Raw genomic sequence first — 18,080 nt, forward strand, 5'->3', positions numbered from 1 at the left:
ATTAAATGATGAAAAGCAACAGAATTAAACTTAAATCTAAGAGCTGTTTCCTTGGATGAAAACAATTAACAAGACAAATCCATAGCTAGTCAGATCAAGAGAAGAATAAAACATAATCATATAAAATCTGGAATGAGAAATGGAAATAACCACAGATGCAGTAGAAAAAAATAAAGAATACTATAATTAACCAGAAACCCTTGCTGAAATGATTTTCTAGAAAAATCATAAGTTACAAAATTAACCCAAGAAAAGTGAGAGAGTATATACAGATTATAACCCTGAAAGGAATCCAGAGGCACAGTAGTTTCACAAGTGATTATTTTTCAAACATGCAAGAAAATTTTACATTATTTAAACTGTTCCAAGACACAGAAAAATAAAAATCTTCCCAGTACCTTGCAGAAAAACGGCATAATTCTGATTCCAAATTTGACAAAGAAAGGTCAAGAAAACATTTTTAAAAAAACTTAAACCATTATCATTTATCAAATATCTACAAATAAAATCCAGCACTTCCTTAAGAGAAAAATACACAATAACTGATAGTTTTTATCCTATGAGCACAAGAAAGGATTAATACTAAGAATAAAATCTGTATTAACAGGTCAAAAAAGATTAAGAATTGTACAGTGTAGATAAATTTGGAGATGGGGAGCAGGAAGGTGTAGGGGTTCAGGCCTGTGTTCTCTCCTTCTATGAAATGGTAACCTGTTGATAGGAGAATGCTGAACATTGGGTGAAATCTAGAGGAAAAGAGTGAAAAAGCAGGGCTTCCCTGGTGGCGCAGTGGTTGAGAGTCCGCCTGCCGATGCAGGGGACACGGGTTCATGCCCTGGTCTGGGAAGATCCCACATGCCGCGGAGCGGCTAGGCCCGTGAGCCATGGCCGCTGAGCCTGCGTGTCCAGAGCCTGTGCTCCGCAACGGGAGAGGCCACAACAGTGAGAGGCCCGCGTACCGCAAAAAAAAAAAAGAGTGAAAAAGCAGAAGCTGAAGGAGGAAACATAAAAAGATTTCCAAGCACTGTTGATGACCCATTTAAAAGTTGGAGACCAGACTTCCCTGGTGGTGCAGTGGTTAAGAATCTGCCTGCCAATGCAGGGGACGCGGGTTCGATCCCTGGTCCAGGAAGATCCCACATGCCATGGAGCAACTAAACTCATGCACCACAACTACTGAGCCTACATGCTGCAACTACTGAAGCCCATGCACTCTAGGGCCTGCGTGCCACAACCACTGAGCCCGTGTGCTGCAACTACTGAAGCACGCATGCCTAGAACCCAGTGCTCCACAACAAGAGAAGCCACCGCAATGAGAAGCCCTCTCACTGCAATGAAGAGTAGCCCCCACTGGCCGCAACTAGAGAAAGCTCGCACACAGCAATGAAGACCTAATGCAGCCAAAAAAAAAAAAAAAAAAAGTTGGAGTCCAAGTGGTCAAAAGGTACAAACTTCCAGTTATAAGATAAATAAGTACTAGGGATGCAATGCACAACATGATAAATATAATTAACACTGCTGTATGTTATATACGAAAATTGTTAAGAGTAAATCCTAAGAGTTCTCAACACCAGAAAAAAATTTTTTTTCTATTTGTTTAATTTTCTAGCTATATGAGATGACTTATTGTGATAACCATTTCATGATGTATATAAGTCAAATCATTATGCTGTATATCTTAAACTAATACAGTGCTTTATGTCAATTATATTCAATAAAACTGGAAGAAAAGTAAATAAACAATAAAACTAAAAGAAAAAAAAAGTTGAAGACCAAGAATTTCTATGATACCAATCCACAGAATTGAATTATTTTCCCTAGCACAGTTCAGAAATTTAGGTTTAGGAATTACAAGTAGAGGTGTTTGAAATGGTCCATGTTGAATGGTCTGCAGGACCAGCATAAGACCAATACAGCAAGGGCTCACTTCCCTGAACTCAAAAAAACTTGGTTGTAAGGCGGGTCATATTTTGCATTGAACTTAAAACAGTTCCACGCCTTAGCTCAGTTTCATTAATAGGACTTGCAAACTTAATCAACACCTTACAGATCACCACTAGAACATCCTAATTGCCTACTAAGAGAGATACATGAGAGTGAATCAAATATTACAATTTTGTCATTTAACTTGAGACTAGACTGAATGAAATTAATGTTTCCTATCATTTGGTGTCTTCCTTTGAATACACTGAATTAAATACTACACAACAAACTCATCTTCAAAAATTTTATAGTTCAGGGCTTCCCTGGTGGTGCAGTGGTTAAGAATCTGCCTGCCAATACAAGGCACACGGGTTCCAGCCTTGGCCCGGGAAGATCCCACATGCCGCAGAGCAACTAAGCCCATGTGCCGCAACTACTGAGCCTGCACGCCTAGAGCCTGTGCTCCGCAAAAAGAGAAGCTACCGTGGGCTTCCCTGGTGGCGCAGTGGTTGGGAGTCCGCCTGCCGCTGCGGGGGGCGCGAGTTCGTGCCCCGGTCCGGGAGGATCCCGCGTGCCGCGGAGCGGCTGGGACCGTTGGCCATGGCCGCTGGGCCTGCACGTTCGGAGCCTGTGCTCCGCCCCCGCTCACCGCAACTAGAGAAAGACCACGTACAGCAACGAAGACCCAACACAGCCAAAAATAAATTAATTTAAAAGAAATGTTATAGGGGCTTCCCTGGTGGCGCAGTAGTTGAGAGTCCGCCTGCCGATGTAAGGGACACGGGTTCGTGCCCCGGTCTGGGAAGATCCCACGTGCCGCGGAGCGGCTGGGCCCGTGAGCCATGGCCGCTGAGCCTGCGCGTCTGGAGCCTGTGCTCCGCAACAGGAGAGGCAAAAAAAAAAAAAAAAAGAAAAAAGAAATGTTATAATAAATTTCTAGCAAGAAATATATTAAAGTTTCTCCTTTAAACATTTTCCAACTTACACCAGTAAATCTTAATATGTTAGTGAACAAAAAATTATTTTAATACTCTTTATATCATCTTAGAACTACCTTTAATACAGCACATCACCCACACCTTCATATACCCTCCAAGGTAAATAGGACAATATCTGATTTCTCTCAAAAACAGAAACAAAACACCTCTATGGAAAAAGCACTCTGGGCTCTAAGAAGCAATATCTTCTATTACACATAGATAGATCACTGTTAGACAGGATAATAATTTTTTCACACTGGCTGTAATAAGCGGTAAAGTGGTTTAATTAAAATCTTCTCGGAATATTAAATTTATACATTAATAGTTATTCAAACAAGAAGTCATAGAACAAAATTAAAGTTAGGAGACCTCATCCACAAGTGTGGCTTTAATTATGGTCCATATGTAGATAACTTACAACTTGACATGTCCAGCCCAGACCCCTCCTCTGATCTCTAAAACCAAACCCATAATCTTAACACCCATCCCAACCATCCCATCACCCCACCCCATGGCCACCACCCCTACCATAAACCTGGCCATATTTCAACCATTTATCCAATAACCTGACACCTTCTTGCCCTAGTGTTCCACATCTAATCCACTATTAGTGTAAAAATAATGTAAAATTAGTGTATCAGTGTGATTACTTTACCTCTTAAATATCTCTTGAATCAGTCTACGTTTTACTATATCCACCAACACTTCCTTATTCCAAAATACCATCAACATCATTTGCCTGGCAATACTGCAATGACCTCCTAATTAGCATCCCTGACTTATTATTGCAGCTCCCCACCCCACCCTGCTGTCAAAGCTGTTCTCTACTGTGCTACAAAGTGATCTTTCTGAAACACAAATCTTATCCTATACCCCTTTTTTAAAACATTTTCAATGACTTCCCAGGATAAAGCTTCCAAATCCCTTGCACAGCACACAAAGCCTTGAAGTCTCTGCTCAACCCATATTGGCTTTTGGTTCCTTGACAATGCCACACTCTCTCTTACCGACAGTACCTTTCTATGTGCCTTTCCCTCAGCTGCAAAGCTCCTTCCTTTTCACTTCACCTAGTTGACTGTAACCTGTCTTCAGATCTCAGCTTGTCATAGCTTCCTCAGAGAAGCTTTCCCCAGCTTCACTAGCAAGATGAGATTCCCTTATTGAATGTTTTCAAAGCATGTTAGCACATATCAATTTTACTTTTATTTTTGTGACCCAACTGAATTTTGTCTGCCTCCCTCTTTAGACTGCGTACGCTAGAAAAGCAGAGACAACAAATGTTTGGGTTCACCAAGGTTCCACAGCACCCAGCACAATGTGTGGCCCATGAAGAATGCTCAATGATATATGTTCAGTGAACTCAGCACCAATTGGAACATTTACCAGGCAAAACAACAACTATTACTCTTTAATGATCAACAGTCTACAGCATCAATGTCCAGCAGAACTTTCTGTAGTGATGAAATTATTCTATATCTGCACTGTCCAATTACATAGCCACTAGTCAAGTGTGACTGAGCATTGTTCGTACAACAGAAGCACTGAATTTTTAATTTTATTTAATTTTAACAAATTAAGATGTAAGGAGCCACACGCTGCTATGACTACTGTATTGAACGGCACAGGCCTATATAGTCTTTCTTCTGTCTTTTCAATTGTTGTACCTTGTTGTTTTACTCTGCACAGTTGACATCTTGTCTAAGGAGCAGTCCTAGACAATAAACCTTAGGTTTCTTTTTGTCCCCACAAGGTACCTTTCACAGAATAGAAATTTCATAAATGTCTGATGACTAGATATCTGAATCGTATAGCAAACCTTTCCTTTGTCCCTGAAAAGGAATCAATTAAATGCAGTTATTTTCAAAATGATCTTCAGGAGGCAACCATAAAATCAGCTCTTTCTAGTTTTCCAGACAGTTGGGAGCTGCAACTTAAGCCTCCTGCGTTTCTAAGCCCCTCCTACCGGCTGGGGACCCCTTTATTGCTACAAACGAGAGGTCAGAGAAGCACAGTTGGCAAGAAGCCTCTAGAGACTAACTAGGTGCACAGAATCCACTCTGCTCCCTCAAGGGCAGTCCCGCCCTTCAGGCAAATTAATCTCCTAATTGTCTCCCCAACAAGATAGTCCCTGGGCAACCACTGTCTCCACTCCTACAACGCCCTTTTCCCCTCCCTCAGGGTATAAAGCCCACCTCCTCCCCAGAGCGTTTCTTAACCACCACATTGGCTCCTCTGAACATCTGGAGTAATTTTAAAAGCCCAGGGGAGAGAGAGAGGGTGGGGAGGTAACAAGAGAGATCTTTGCCTTGAAAGAACAGGAGACTTGGAGTAGTCGGCCAGAAGCCTGGGCAAGAGTCGGGGCCTAGGAGACGAAATGGCCCTACAAGCCTTTAAAAGCACGCGTACTATTCGTCAGGCACCATGACAGTCAGAGAGCAAGAGGAAGCCCGCAAGGGAGAGCAGGCAAAGCGCTCAGGATCCACCCTGCCCGACCACGGCCCATACCCCTCCCCGACCCGGCTCACCTTCCCCAGGCTAGTCAGCTCGCCCTCCGAGCAGCGGTGCCTCGGGAGCGACGGCTGAGGCAAAGTCCGGCCGGGGTGCGCCTGCAGCCAGGCCTTGGCCTCCTCATCCTCCTCGTCGTCCGTACTCTCCCGACGCTGGCTCTCGTAGTTAAAATCCGCGTCCGGCTTCCGCCCCTCCTCTTCCTCCATCTCCTCCGCCATCACCACGTCGTACTCGTCCAAGTTCTCCGCCGCCTCCTCCTCCTCCTCGAGCTCTCCTGGCCACGGTATGTCCTCTAGCTCCATATTGGCGTCTAGCTCCAGGAAGCTGAAGAGGAGGAGGGGGAGGGGGGAGGGAAGGGAGGGGAAGAGAGCCTACTGGCGGTTGTGGCCGCGCGCAGGCGCGGAGACCGCCGACGCCTCGCGCGGGCGCCGCGCGGACTGGTCGGGGCAGGGAGTGCGCGCTCTTGTTGCTAAGGGTGCCCCGCGGGGACAGCGGGAAGTTCAGAGGGGCGGAGCTGCTGACAGGCGACGCCGACGCCTCGCCCCTGTCACGCGATGGGATCTTGCTCACAGTACTGTAAGCTCACAATGAACCCGGACTGGGCTTCTGTCGGAAGAGGGGAGAATTCAGTCCTCGGCTGGGCCGGGCCAAAATTGAATTTTGCCCCTGCACAGAGGGACGATCAGACCCTCGGACAAACCCAAAATAATCAAACCTAAAAATTATAAATTTTTAAAGGTTGAGTGCCTAATGTATGACAGGCTGTATCATGGGCACTTGAGCCTAACAGTGGAAAAGTGTCAGAGGCAGTAGAGGGTTAAGTAAGAACAGGGCTCTGGTATCAGAAAGATGGGACTGAATCCAAACATGGCCACTTAACAGCAGTGAGACTAAGCCTCTATGAAATGAGGTAATATAGGCCCTCGCATAGGATGGTTGTGATAGTTAAGGGAGATAACCAATATGAAGGACTTAGTGGTAGGTATTATTTGTTGATTATTGTACAGTAACATTAAATGCTTACAGTTCTGTGAGACAAGTATTATTACCATTTTGTATTTGAAGAATCTAAGCCTCAGAAAAATAACTTGCCCAATGTCTCTTACCTCGTAAGGGGCTGGCAATGCCATCCCAGGCCTTCTGTAAGTCCAGTAGTTGCCCTTGCCCAGACCTATCAGCTAAAAAAGGACAAAAGAGCAAATATTTATACTGATAGTACCTACATTTGGGGGTTAGTCAATGATTTCAAAATGCTTTAAAAACAAAGATTTCCTTATCACTTAAGAAGCCCTATGAAATGAATGGCAAATTAAAGAATCTTGAGATCCTTTGCTATTATCTAAGGAGATAGCCACAATTAAAGTGGAGTCCAGCAAAAAATTCTTCACGGTATTACCCACAAAAGCAGAGATAAATTGGCAACCAACATTGGTGGCATAAATTAGGGGTATTGCCAAGGATGTAGGTCCTATCTGCCAATGACTCAATCCTGGCAAAACTATAAAGCTAGAATATGGACTGGAGCCCAAAGCCTCAGTGCTCCTTTGAACACCTCGAAATGAACTGAGTACATACAAATACAATTCTTTTTATGGTAGATTGAAGATGTTCCCTGCTGGAGAGCTATGGCTGTAATGGTGGGGAAAAAATTGCTTGGTTTTATATTTCTGACTTGAGAAATTCCAATGTACCTCTCCAGTAACAGGGTCACACATTTCACTGACACTATCATTAAGTAATTCTGTAAAGCTTTACCATTTACTTAGAAACTCCACTGTCCTTATCATCTACAAATGTCAGGAAAAATAAAGGGAACTAATGGAATTATAAAACTAATTATCAAAGCTCTCAGAAACCCTCAGACTTCCAAGACCCAAAGAACTTCTGTTTACCTTGATAGCAATAACATGAACCATTCTAGGATATACATATCTCCTTCTGAGTTAATAATAGGCTGCCTCATGTATTTGGGAATTACTTCCAGTACTAGATTCTACCTTGATGCAAGCTGATATGACTAATTACTGCAGGGAGCCCACACAATAACTACTGCTTTATGAACAATAGGTAGGAGCTGCATTTCCAAAGCACCCACCTAAGCAAACTTTGCATGACCTCAAAGCTGGAGATTTGATCTTTCTGAAAAAAACATCAGAAGAAAACTTCCCATGAACCTCGATGGAAAAGACCTTATTAGGCACTGCTAACAACTGACTCAGCAGTAAAATTCCAAGGCATTGATCTTGGGTTCACGTTTCCCAGCTAAAAATACATGCATCATTTTTGCCTGACTACTGGACGTCCATTCCTTTGGAAGACTGAAGATCCTTGGGAATTCTCCAGAAGCTGCTGATTATAGAAATGGACAGCTTGACCCATGACAACAGAAAAAGATTAACTTTCTGATTCTTCAGCATCCTTTACCCTACCACTAATCTTGCCTATTATTGTACTTTAACAACTAACAAAATGATTTCTCAGTATGATCTCCCTTATCTTCATCCTGTTACGTTTGACTCCTGTGCTCTTCTGCTGCTTAAGAAAAAGAAGCCTCGTGGTGTATTTTTCTCAAACCATAACTACTGCTCTTAATTAAACTGACTATTGACAAAATTCAGTAGCTGCACTTTTAAACACTTCATAATGTAGATTTTCATCTATAGGTCTCTTCTGGTTCTTAAGCTTTTCTCACGTGATTAATCCCAAACTTCAATCTTATAAAAATTGGACCTTGATCCACACCTCAACAAAATGTTTCTCTGAGAGTATCACAACCGTATCAGAAAAACCTAGCCCTTCAGGAATAGCAACTTATATTGGGGCTATCCTTGCTCCAATAGTCAGTTTGTTCTTTTCAGAAACACTACAGCCCACTTTGCAAAAACCTATTTTACTTAAACAAGAAATCTGCCCATCTTGAGGACAAAATACTGGCTTGCTCCTGATATACTTAATAATACTTATACTCCCAGTATAGTCTGTACCCCGCTAGAGTACTACTTCTTACATAAACATAAGGCTTACACCCTCCTACTAACTTACCCTGTATATTGAATCTAATTGTTAGAGGTTTTCAGGAGCTTAAAATTACCACTCCTCCAGGGGCTCATATTTCTCTGAGAGCAGTACCCACAAACCAAGAAAATGAGGCAAGCACAGACTCACAGGCTACTTGGGAGAACACCCAGGAGGGATAACTGACTTTCTCTGCATATGTACTGTGAATGAAATTCAGTCCCACAACAAAAGTAACACAACTGAAAAAGACGCTCCAAACTCTTTTCTCTGACTTTAGCAAACATTATAAATATCACAACTTCTGCTTTAGAAGCTCAACCAATTAAATTTGAGTTCATTAGCCAGAGTTTTCATGAACAATCACATAGGCATTGATTTCCATTTAGCTAGCCACAGGGGAGTTTGTGTTTAGCAATACTTATTGCTCCATCTGTATCCTTCAGGATAGTAGAACATGAGTAGGATAAAAGATGATAAAACCACCTGGCTTTCTAAAACAGACCCAGCTGGATTATTCTGGGGTATTTTTTCATTGCAGGGTTTTATAATCTGGGCCCCTGGCTTCCAGACTTAATGCAAAGGTGAATAATCATTTTGTTTCTGGTAATTGTTTTTTTGGCAGTTGGTCACTGTACCCTGTCCAGAGTCCTAAATGTTACTACACAGTCATTGTCATGGCGTATGATTCAACAACTTATCCTACAGCTGGAGGACAAGGAAAGATTAACCCTAGTCCCACTACAGTCCATTCTCTGAGTCAGCAGGATCCCAGCAATAGTAAAAAAAAAAAAAAAATCTGAATATCATGGATTAACATTCCATGGCCTAACTTTGCCTTTGACCAAAAGTGTTTGGGTTGGGGGACTAAGAAAATAAACCTCTGGCATCTGGAAACTGGCCTGACACTAAGAACTAAGCCTCAGTGTTGCTAGGAGCTGGCCTGGCAGTCAGAGCTATGCCATAATATTTTCCTATTGAGCATAAGCAATCTCATAGAACACCAGCATCACACAAGGTCACTCTGTGACTGTGATGAATGGAGACAAAAAACAAGACCGCTTCATAGTCTTGTCTAAGCACAGAGACAGTGTTACTGTGCAAACCATAAATATACTAAACATCTCCCTCTTCCAACTAATTTGAGGGACTGCTGCTTCTTTTTCAGTTACAGCTCTAGCATCACTCTGTTCTTCCTTCTTCTAGATAAGGTTCATTAAGATACTCAATCATAGAATTATCCCCCCTGATATCATCCAACTCAGTAAAGCCCTGCTTCTCTGAACCTTCCTCAAAATCACTTACCACAAGCCCAAATTCTGTTAAGTCCTAACAACATCCTCTTACTGAGATACTCCACAATTTCCCATTATGTGTGTTCTCCCTTGTTGCAACAAATAATAAATCCAACTTTGCTTAACTATAGGAATATTCCCAGTGATGTTCCCTGGCTGGAGAGCATTGACATATTAAACTAAAGGAACTATGTAAGTTCTATGCTAGTTTTAAATTTACTGTGAGTGGAGTGCATTCTCAGTTACTAGAATTCTGGTTTCTGCTCTGAAGCACAATACCTCCTGATCAATGATTGATTGCTTTGTAGGTTCAAGGCACGTGCTAGGAAGTAGGAATGCCATCTCCAGGCACCAATCTTTCTATGTCTAAGCAAGCGCCCCTGTTGATATTTCCTTCTAGCAGTAGTAGTAGCTGGTGTTAAAGATGGCGCTGCCACAAGAAGACAGGACAGGAGTTGAGGATCCTTTTTCCCTGAGAGCACTGAGAAACCTGGCCATCCACTATAGTAAGATTAAACCCAAGCCTCATCATTCAGACTCTTCCTATTCCCTGGGTTCTCCAAACTGTTTCCCTGCTGTTATCTCTTTGGAGAGTTCAGCTTTTGCCCAATCAGGATTCAGGCCTTCCTGTTTCTCTAGGAAGGAAGAAACTGGGCAAGGATGCACTCAATGCAGGAACAGAAAGCTTTAGTCACTGAAAGAGAGTGGTGATTCTGAGCACACTGTGCTTGGAGACATCAAAAACCACACACACATACACTTTTACCACACATACACTTTTACCACACATACACTTTTACCACCCATAATACATTGTAGTGGCTCCAGCTCTGGCAAAGAGTGCTGTACAAATGTTGTTTACAGATTTATTTATTTATTTATTTATTTATTTTTGGCCGTGTTGGGTCTTCATTGCTGTGCTCGGGCTTTCTCTAGTTGTGGCGAGCGGCGGCTACTCTTTGTTGTGGCGCGTGGGCTTCTCATTGCAGTGGCTTCTTTTGTTGCAGAGCATGGGCTCTAGGCACGTGGGCTCAGTAGTTGTGGCTCGTGGGCTCTAGAGCATAGACTTCAGTAGTTGTGGTGCATGGGTTTAGTTGCTCCACGGTATGTGGGATCTTCCCAGACCAGGGCTCGACCCCGTGTCCCCTGCATTGGCAGGCAGATTCTTAACCACTTAACCCTGTTTATAGATTAAGTACATAGGTACATCAATGAATAATAAGTTTACCTTGCCTACTGCCTGAGATTATGGCAAAGGGTCCTAGCTAAAAACGTTAAGCATAAATTAGGTACTGATACTGCACTCAGAAAAAAAAATTACTATTATTTGTGATAGCCATCTATTGAAGCAGAGGCCCAAAGGATGGGAAAAGACAGGTGGAGAACTATGGGGAGGATGAGACCTACCCATACACCTTGAACAGACGGTCTGACAACTGAGACTTACAGTGCATGTTCCTGGCTATCACTTCCTATAGCAGGACTACACCTAAATGAGTGCATAAAAAGTTGAAGTTTGCCAATTCAAAATGGTATAGATTCCCATACCACATATCTAATGTGCCCACAGAACTGAGAGGCTGATCAGACTACACCTGCCCACTCATGGGGCATGCCCACTCCTTCATCTAGGAGCCAGGAGGCAGTGAAACAGGGGTAAGGGCATCACGCCCTCCATTCCTCCTCCCACATCCATTGTCGTTGCCTCACCCTCCTCCACTTCCTTTCTTCTTCCCCGTCTCCTTTTCTGGATAAACAGAGATGAGGAAAGCAAAAAGCTATCTATTAGGAAGGAAAGAAATCTTAATTGGGTTTTTGAAGTTCAAATGTAGAGCAAAAGGCAGATTTCAGTAAAAAATGAAGGATCTGATTCACTAAAACCATAAAACACGAGATCACATGCAAACAACTACAAGGTCTTTGCATTTTCTGTCCCCTCAGATACCCCCTATTGCTCACTCTTTTACTTTATTAAGGTTTCTGATCAAACGTCAGAGGTCTTCTCTGATCACCTGGTCTAAGATGGCATCTCTATCCCCACCTCCTCCTTCATTCTCTAACCCATCACTCTGCTTTATTTTTCTTCATACATTTATCATTAGCTGACATTGTATATGTTTGTTTATTTTCTATTTCTACCCACTAGAATATAAACTTCATGAAAGCAGAGACCCTATCTTTTTCACAACTTTAACACCTGGAATTATGCCTGCTATATAGTTGCCCTCAATATTTGTCCAGTGAATGAATAAATGAATGCTATTTTGGTAATCCTCTCACAAAAGGAATTTAAAAGGAGCAAGAGGCATTCTCACCCATTCTACCATAGATGTCTGGAAAATCAGATGTGAGGGCTTCCAGACTTTGGTGGTGAGGCCCAGAGATGCCCAAGGCAGCTTTGATACCCACTGAAGACCACAAGGCCTATCAGACAATAGCAGAAGCAATTATAGAGTCTAGTGGAGGAATTAGTGCTCCAGAGATGAACAACCTAGGAGAAACTACAGCCATGCCCAGATGAGGCCAGTGTGACCATGGGAGAAGCTGTCCACTGCTGGAGTGGCAACAATGCCACCCATCACATGACAGCTAGCTAGGCTTCTTGGGAAAGTCATGAATGACAGACTGACAACTTCCAGAAAAATCTGGAGGCAGGGCTGATACTCATCTGATGTGCACAGGTGCAGCCATATTGGCTGTTAAAATATTGAGGTATTTCCATATTCATTGGTAATTAGCCAATGCCTCAAGCACCCTTCCCGTCTCCACTCCCATTACTTTCTGGTACCCCAGACCTACCTCCCTAGGATAGAAAAACTAAAGGGTTAATGCCTGTTATAGCTTGAGCCTCTGGTTTGATTGGCCTATGCCCTTGCCATTCCAGTTGTTAATTATTTTAATATCACCACTACCTGGGAGCAAGGGGGAAATGAGGCACTATTTGAAGAAAGAACAGAACCAATGAATTGGGAGATTACTATTAACTTGGGACTTGTCTGAAGCCAGAGGCTGGTGAAGTTTTAGTTTGGAAAAACATTATGAATCTCCAGCTTGCCAGAGCTGTGCTAAGGGAAATCCATGGAAAAAGTCTCCGACGACCTTTGAGCCAGAACATGTGAAGCATGTGGGCCCTGTATGGCAGTGACAGGAGTCATTAAACTGAGCCTACTGCCTGTAAAAGATGAAACTCTGGGCTACTTCAAATTGCAGGGTCATCTGGCTTTCTCCTATCAAAAGATTCACTTTTCAAACTGAAGCCTTTAAAGGTTCAGGCTTTTGTTTTTAAATGGGAAAAGAGTGTACATAGGCAGATTACCCCAGATAGTCAGGTTACAACAGAGCTAATCAAGTTACATCCCTCTTTATCTACCTGTCAGGCCTGAGGCTGTGCCTTGTCACCTTGGCATCTCTGGGTCAGCCCCAAGTCTCCAATGGCATTTACTCAACAAATATTTATTGACCAACTACTAAATGCCAGTCACTTTGCCAGATACTAGAGCAACAGAGATTGAATGACACTTTCTCTGCCTTCAGAAGAGTTACAATCTATGGGGCGACGTAGCCAGACTTGACCCTTAGAAATCAATGTCCAGTCTTGCTTGTATCTCATTTCCAAAGCATCACTGGACTCCACCATGGTGATATTTTTCATGAAGCCAGTAATAAAATTATGAATTGAGGAACTTCAGTAATCCTTGTAATAGAGTTAACCATAATATACTGTATAATTGAAATTTTGAGAGGGTAGATTTTATGTGGTTCTTACCACAATATTTTTTTAAAGTCATTTTAATTGCCATTGCTCTCTATAGTGTATGAACCAAGCCTGGGACTGGTCAATATGGCAGAGCTCTCATTGAGTCCTTCTGCTGTGATTGCATACTGTGACTTTCTCCAAAGATGACTCTTCAAGAATGTATAAAGTTAGGTATAAGTGAGGAAGTAATTAGATCTATCAGCTGGTGGCAAGCTATCCCAATGTCTACATCTGAAATGTTTAAGCCTGTCCAGCAGCTTTCACATTCCAAGCGAACAGTCTGAAAGACAAACTGGTGTCACATGGGTCTGAGCTTTTTAGAGAACAAACTGGAATCATCCTTCAACTACAGCACCCTTTAAACAAATGGTTGCATCCTTGAGTTATACAAATATGTCCCTATATCTTTTCACCCATTGTCCTTAGAAATCAAAACATATGATGTTGTGGAGGAGAGCCCTGGTAGAAAAAAGGAGATCCCCTAAGGAAGTTACAACAGTACTTCAGATGATGATTGAAAGAACAGAGGAGAGGAGAGAACAGATGCAAAAGCTATGTAGGGAGTGACATGAGTAGTACCTGGTGACTGGATGTGGGGAAGAGAGGTGGAAAGGAAAGAGTAAAGCTAAATCCCAGGTTTGGGTTTGGGCAACTGAGTTGATGATAGAAATATAGAAGTAGAAAGATGCAGCTCTGAAGGGAAAAGTCTTGTGTTTAATTATGAGCATTGAGTTTTAGTTGCCTGAGAGATACCCAGGAAGGAAGTTCAGTTAGCAGCTATATATACAGATCTAGGACTCAGGAAAGAGGGAGGTGTAGGTTGCTGACAATGAGCATATATGTGTTAGAGGAAGTCATAACTCAGTACATGTGCCAAGGATGGAACCCTGAATAATACACACATCCCAAAAGAGGAAGAGGTGAACACAGACTAAGAAAGAACTACCAGAGGGATAGGAAGAAAACACAAAAAGAGTGGTATCATATAATACAGGAACTCAAAGAGTTTCAAGGTGGGAGAAGCCAACAGTATCAAATGCTGCAGAAAGATAAAATAAGGACTGAAAAGTGTCTATTGAATTTGGCATTAAGAAATTTATTGGTAACCTGCATAAGAAATTATTTTGATGAGATAGTAAGAGGAAACTAGTCCAGCAGTTGAGAAATGATTGGGGGTGAGGAAGGTGAGACATTGAGTATAGAAAGAAGGAAGTTGCCCATGAAAAGAAAGGAAATTGATTAGGTAGTATCCAGGGCAGGAAAGGAACTATTGGGATTTTTTAATATTGCTATGCTGAGAAGACTGACCCAAAGGAAAGAAAGACATTGAAGCTAGAACACAAAAAGGAAATTGATAAAAGCAGAGAGAATTTTGGGTGATTCAGGTGGAGGAATTACCCTCAGACAAGAGAAGTATGTGGCTTTCTCATAAAGCAGAAGAAAGATACGTGCCAATAAGTATCATTTACTCAGGAGAGTGGGGCAATAAGTTTATTGAATTCATGTTTCCTGGTTTTTATTCATGTTAACCAAAGTGTGATCCACAGACAACCTTCATCAGAATTACCTGAGGTATATATTTTATGAAGAATCCCAGCTCCCATCATGCAGAGAATAAGATTCAGGGAGTCTGGATTGGTGCTCAGGATCTGATCTTTAAACTATCACACATACCACCCCCAGGTAATGCTGATGCACGGTCATGGTAGAGAATCACTCCTTCCTTTTCTCAAGGACAATATTCCCCACCCACTATAGAAAGCCATCCTTCTCCCTGCCACCCAGCAGCCAGGGAATAGACATGTGACCTAGATTCACACATTTGGTTGCTCTCATCTGTGCCTTTGACTCTTAAGGGGGTAAGGCAGAAACAGTTCAGAACTTTACTACTCGAAGTATAGTCTGGGGACCAGTAGCATCACCCAGAGCTTGTTAGAAATGCAGAATCTCAGACCCCATCCAGACCTACTGAATCTGCATTTTAACAAGAGACCCAAGTGATTCGTAGGCACATTAAAGTTTGAAGAGCACTGGTTTAGAAGTAGTAGTAGTGAAGTCGAGAGTTCAGCAGTAGCAACAACCAATGGAACAAGCAGAGATATCCTCACCAACTTGTTCTTCTGGCATGACCTTAGTAATGGGTTCTACTCCCCCACCTTCCTTGGTTCATGCCTTTCTTGGTCAGCTATTCACACAATGCTGTGTAACAAACAAACACAAAATCTTAGTGACCTATAATAAAAAACACTGTTTCTTGCTTGTGTACCAAATAGTTGCCTGGGGATATCTGTGTCGTCAGTGAATGACTTGGCTGAGGTGACTTTTCTCCACAAATTTTTCATTATTCTGGGACAGGTTACCCAATGCATGCTCCTTCTATGACAGAGGAAGGAAGCTCTCAGAGGTAAGTGGAAACACCAATCCTTCTTAAGGCCGCAGGCATTCCTCCCACACTTCATTGGCCAAAGCAAATCACATGGGCCCATCCAACTTCATGCTTCTCCCATGGAGGCTGATGGAGGAGAAGTAATAAATATTTACTGAATGATAAACCTAACATATGATACCACCCCTTTTCTAAGCCTGGCTTCCAGCTTTCCCACTGGTTCTAGGACCCCTGCAAAATCCCTCCAGGAGGTTCCTTTTCTGCTGCAGCTAGCCAGAGCCAGCTTCTGTTGCCTGAAACCAAAAACCCTCACTGACTGATCCACAGGAGGAAGTCTAAGCCAAATGGGGGAGAAGGTGGAGTCCCAGGATGCAGCTGTCAGACTTGGAGAAGAAGCGCTTGGAGACTAAGTGCACACGATGGTGAGATGGCATGAATGGGTGAGTGGAGAAATAGGAGGTTTTGACTGGAGACCAAGTTATTGGTGTTTAGAATGTCCAGGGTGTGGCTACAGGAGTTTAAAAGGCCTCAGGTGTGGCTACAGGAGTGAGTTCCTAAAACAGTTCTCCTTATGCACTTACTAAAACCCCTAGGATGGAGACAAAAGCTGAATTAGAGAGAAGGTGGGCCAGATGCCACATTCTCCCTGCACACTAACCAGATGAGTGACAAGGAGGACAATATGGACATCAAAGGGACGGGGGAAGGGAAGTCTATGGTTTTCTGAGTGCCAGGCACTATGATGGGTATTTTACAATCATCACCTCCTCTAATCTTCACAACAATTTGCCAAAGCATTTTACAGATGAGGAATCCAAGGTCAATAAGTTAAATAATTTGCCCAACATAACCCAGCTAGTAAGAGTGGGTGATGTATGGTTCCAAGCCCAGTCTGACTACACAGTCTATGCCCCTTCCTGTTTAACCATGTGGTGTAGAAGCATCCAGTGGGGCAGCAGGAGCAAGCACAGCCCAACTCCTAGTCCAGTTGTAAGTGGAACATGGGAAACTGTCAACCTTCCCTGCAGAGGCTACAAGGACAGCCATGTCCTCAGGAGCAAACTAGGTATCAGTTAAAGGCAGAATGAGGTGAGTGGCTGTGGCGACGAGGGAAGGCTTTCAACCGTTGTGGGATAGGTTTTGGGAAAGGAGGTCAGCAGGAAGAAGAGCTAAAGAAGACTTGCAGAAATATGCAGAGGAAAGCCCTGCAGCAACAGGAAATGGGAGGAGCTCACCTGTGTGGATGTGGCTGAAATGAAGAAACGTAGAGGTATGGAACTAGTTTCCATCAAAGACAATTTTCTATAGGGGAACAAGAGTGATCTAATTAAATCTTTAATCTGAGTATTTCATGTCTCTATTCAAAACCTCACAAGGGCTTTCAACATCACTCAGAATAAAATCCGAAGTCCTAACCAGGGCCTACAAGAGCCTACATGATCTGGCTCCTACCCGGATACTTCCAGATCTAAACTTCTGCCCATCCTTCTTGCTTACCCCACTCCAGCCACGCTGGCCTCCTCACTGTTCCACAATATGCAAAGCCCACTCCCACTTCAGGGCCCTTGCACCTGCTGTTCCCACTGCTGGAACACACTACCACAGAGTCTCTGCTCATTTTATCAGAGAGGGCTTCTCTAGTAACCCAATACACCCACACCCTTACCTATGCTTTATTTTTCTTCTTAGCACTTATCACTACCCAAAATTTGTTTGTTATTGTCTTGTTAATTCCCCACCCCACCCCCCATTAGGATGCAATCTCCATGAGAGAAGGAATTTTTTGGTCTGTTTGCATGCCACTGTATGCCTGGTGCCTAAAACAGTCTGGCACAAAAAATATGCTTGGTAAACATTGTTGAATGAAATGAATGGAGATTGAATTGAATTAGCCAGTCAAAAGTTTCTGAATAGAACTTCAGAATAAGTTTGGTTTCACTGAAGCTGATAAAGATGTCTGCCTACTAGGGAACCTTTAATTTCCTCTCCCACCTGGCTCCTGGGAGTATTATGTGAGCAGAAAGTGAGGTGCATCTCAGGTGCTTGAGTGGGTGGAGGGGAAGCTGATTACAACCTGCAGTTGACTCTTGGTGGCAAGCTCTCCCTTAGGAGGAGTCATTTCCACTGATGGCTAAGTTAATAGCTTCATTTTTATAACGCTTTTATAATCAGAAAAAGAAATTATAAAAGTTAGTATATGGCATATGTAAAGAGAA

At 42.8% G+C, this 18,080-nt stretch overlaps 1 protein-coding gene across 1 annotated transcript in view; it reads right to left on the reverse strand.

Moving 5' to 3' along the window:
* ALMS1 (ALMS1 centrosome and basal body associated protein) overlaps positions 1-5,713 on the reverse strand; it is a 229,346-nt gene extending 223,633 nt beyond the window's left edge. The window contains exon 1 of the mRNA XM_060168612.1: positions 5,429-5,713. Within this exon, the coding sequence (XP_060024595.1) occupies positions 5,429-5,713 (285 nt within the window). The remainder of the gene's footprint in view (positions 1-5,428) is intronic.
* Positions 5,714-18,080: the final 12,367 nt, after the last annotated feature.

Source organism: Lagenorhynchus albirostris, chromosome 13 (assembly GCF_949774975.1).
Source record: "Lagenorhynchus albirostris chromosome 13, mLagAlb1.1, whole genome shotgun sequence".
In the NCBI taxonomy this organism is placed as follows: Eukaryota; Metazoa; Chordata; class Mammalia; order Artiodactyla; family Delphinidae; genus Lagenorhynchus; species Lagenorhynchus albirostris.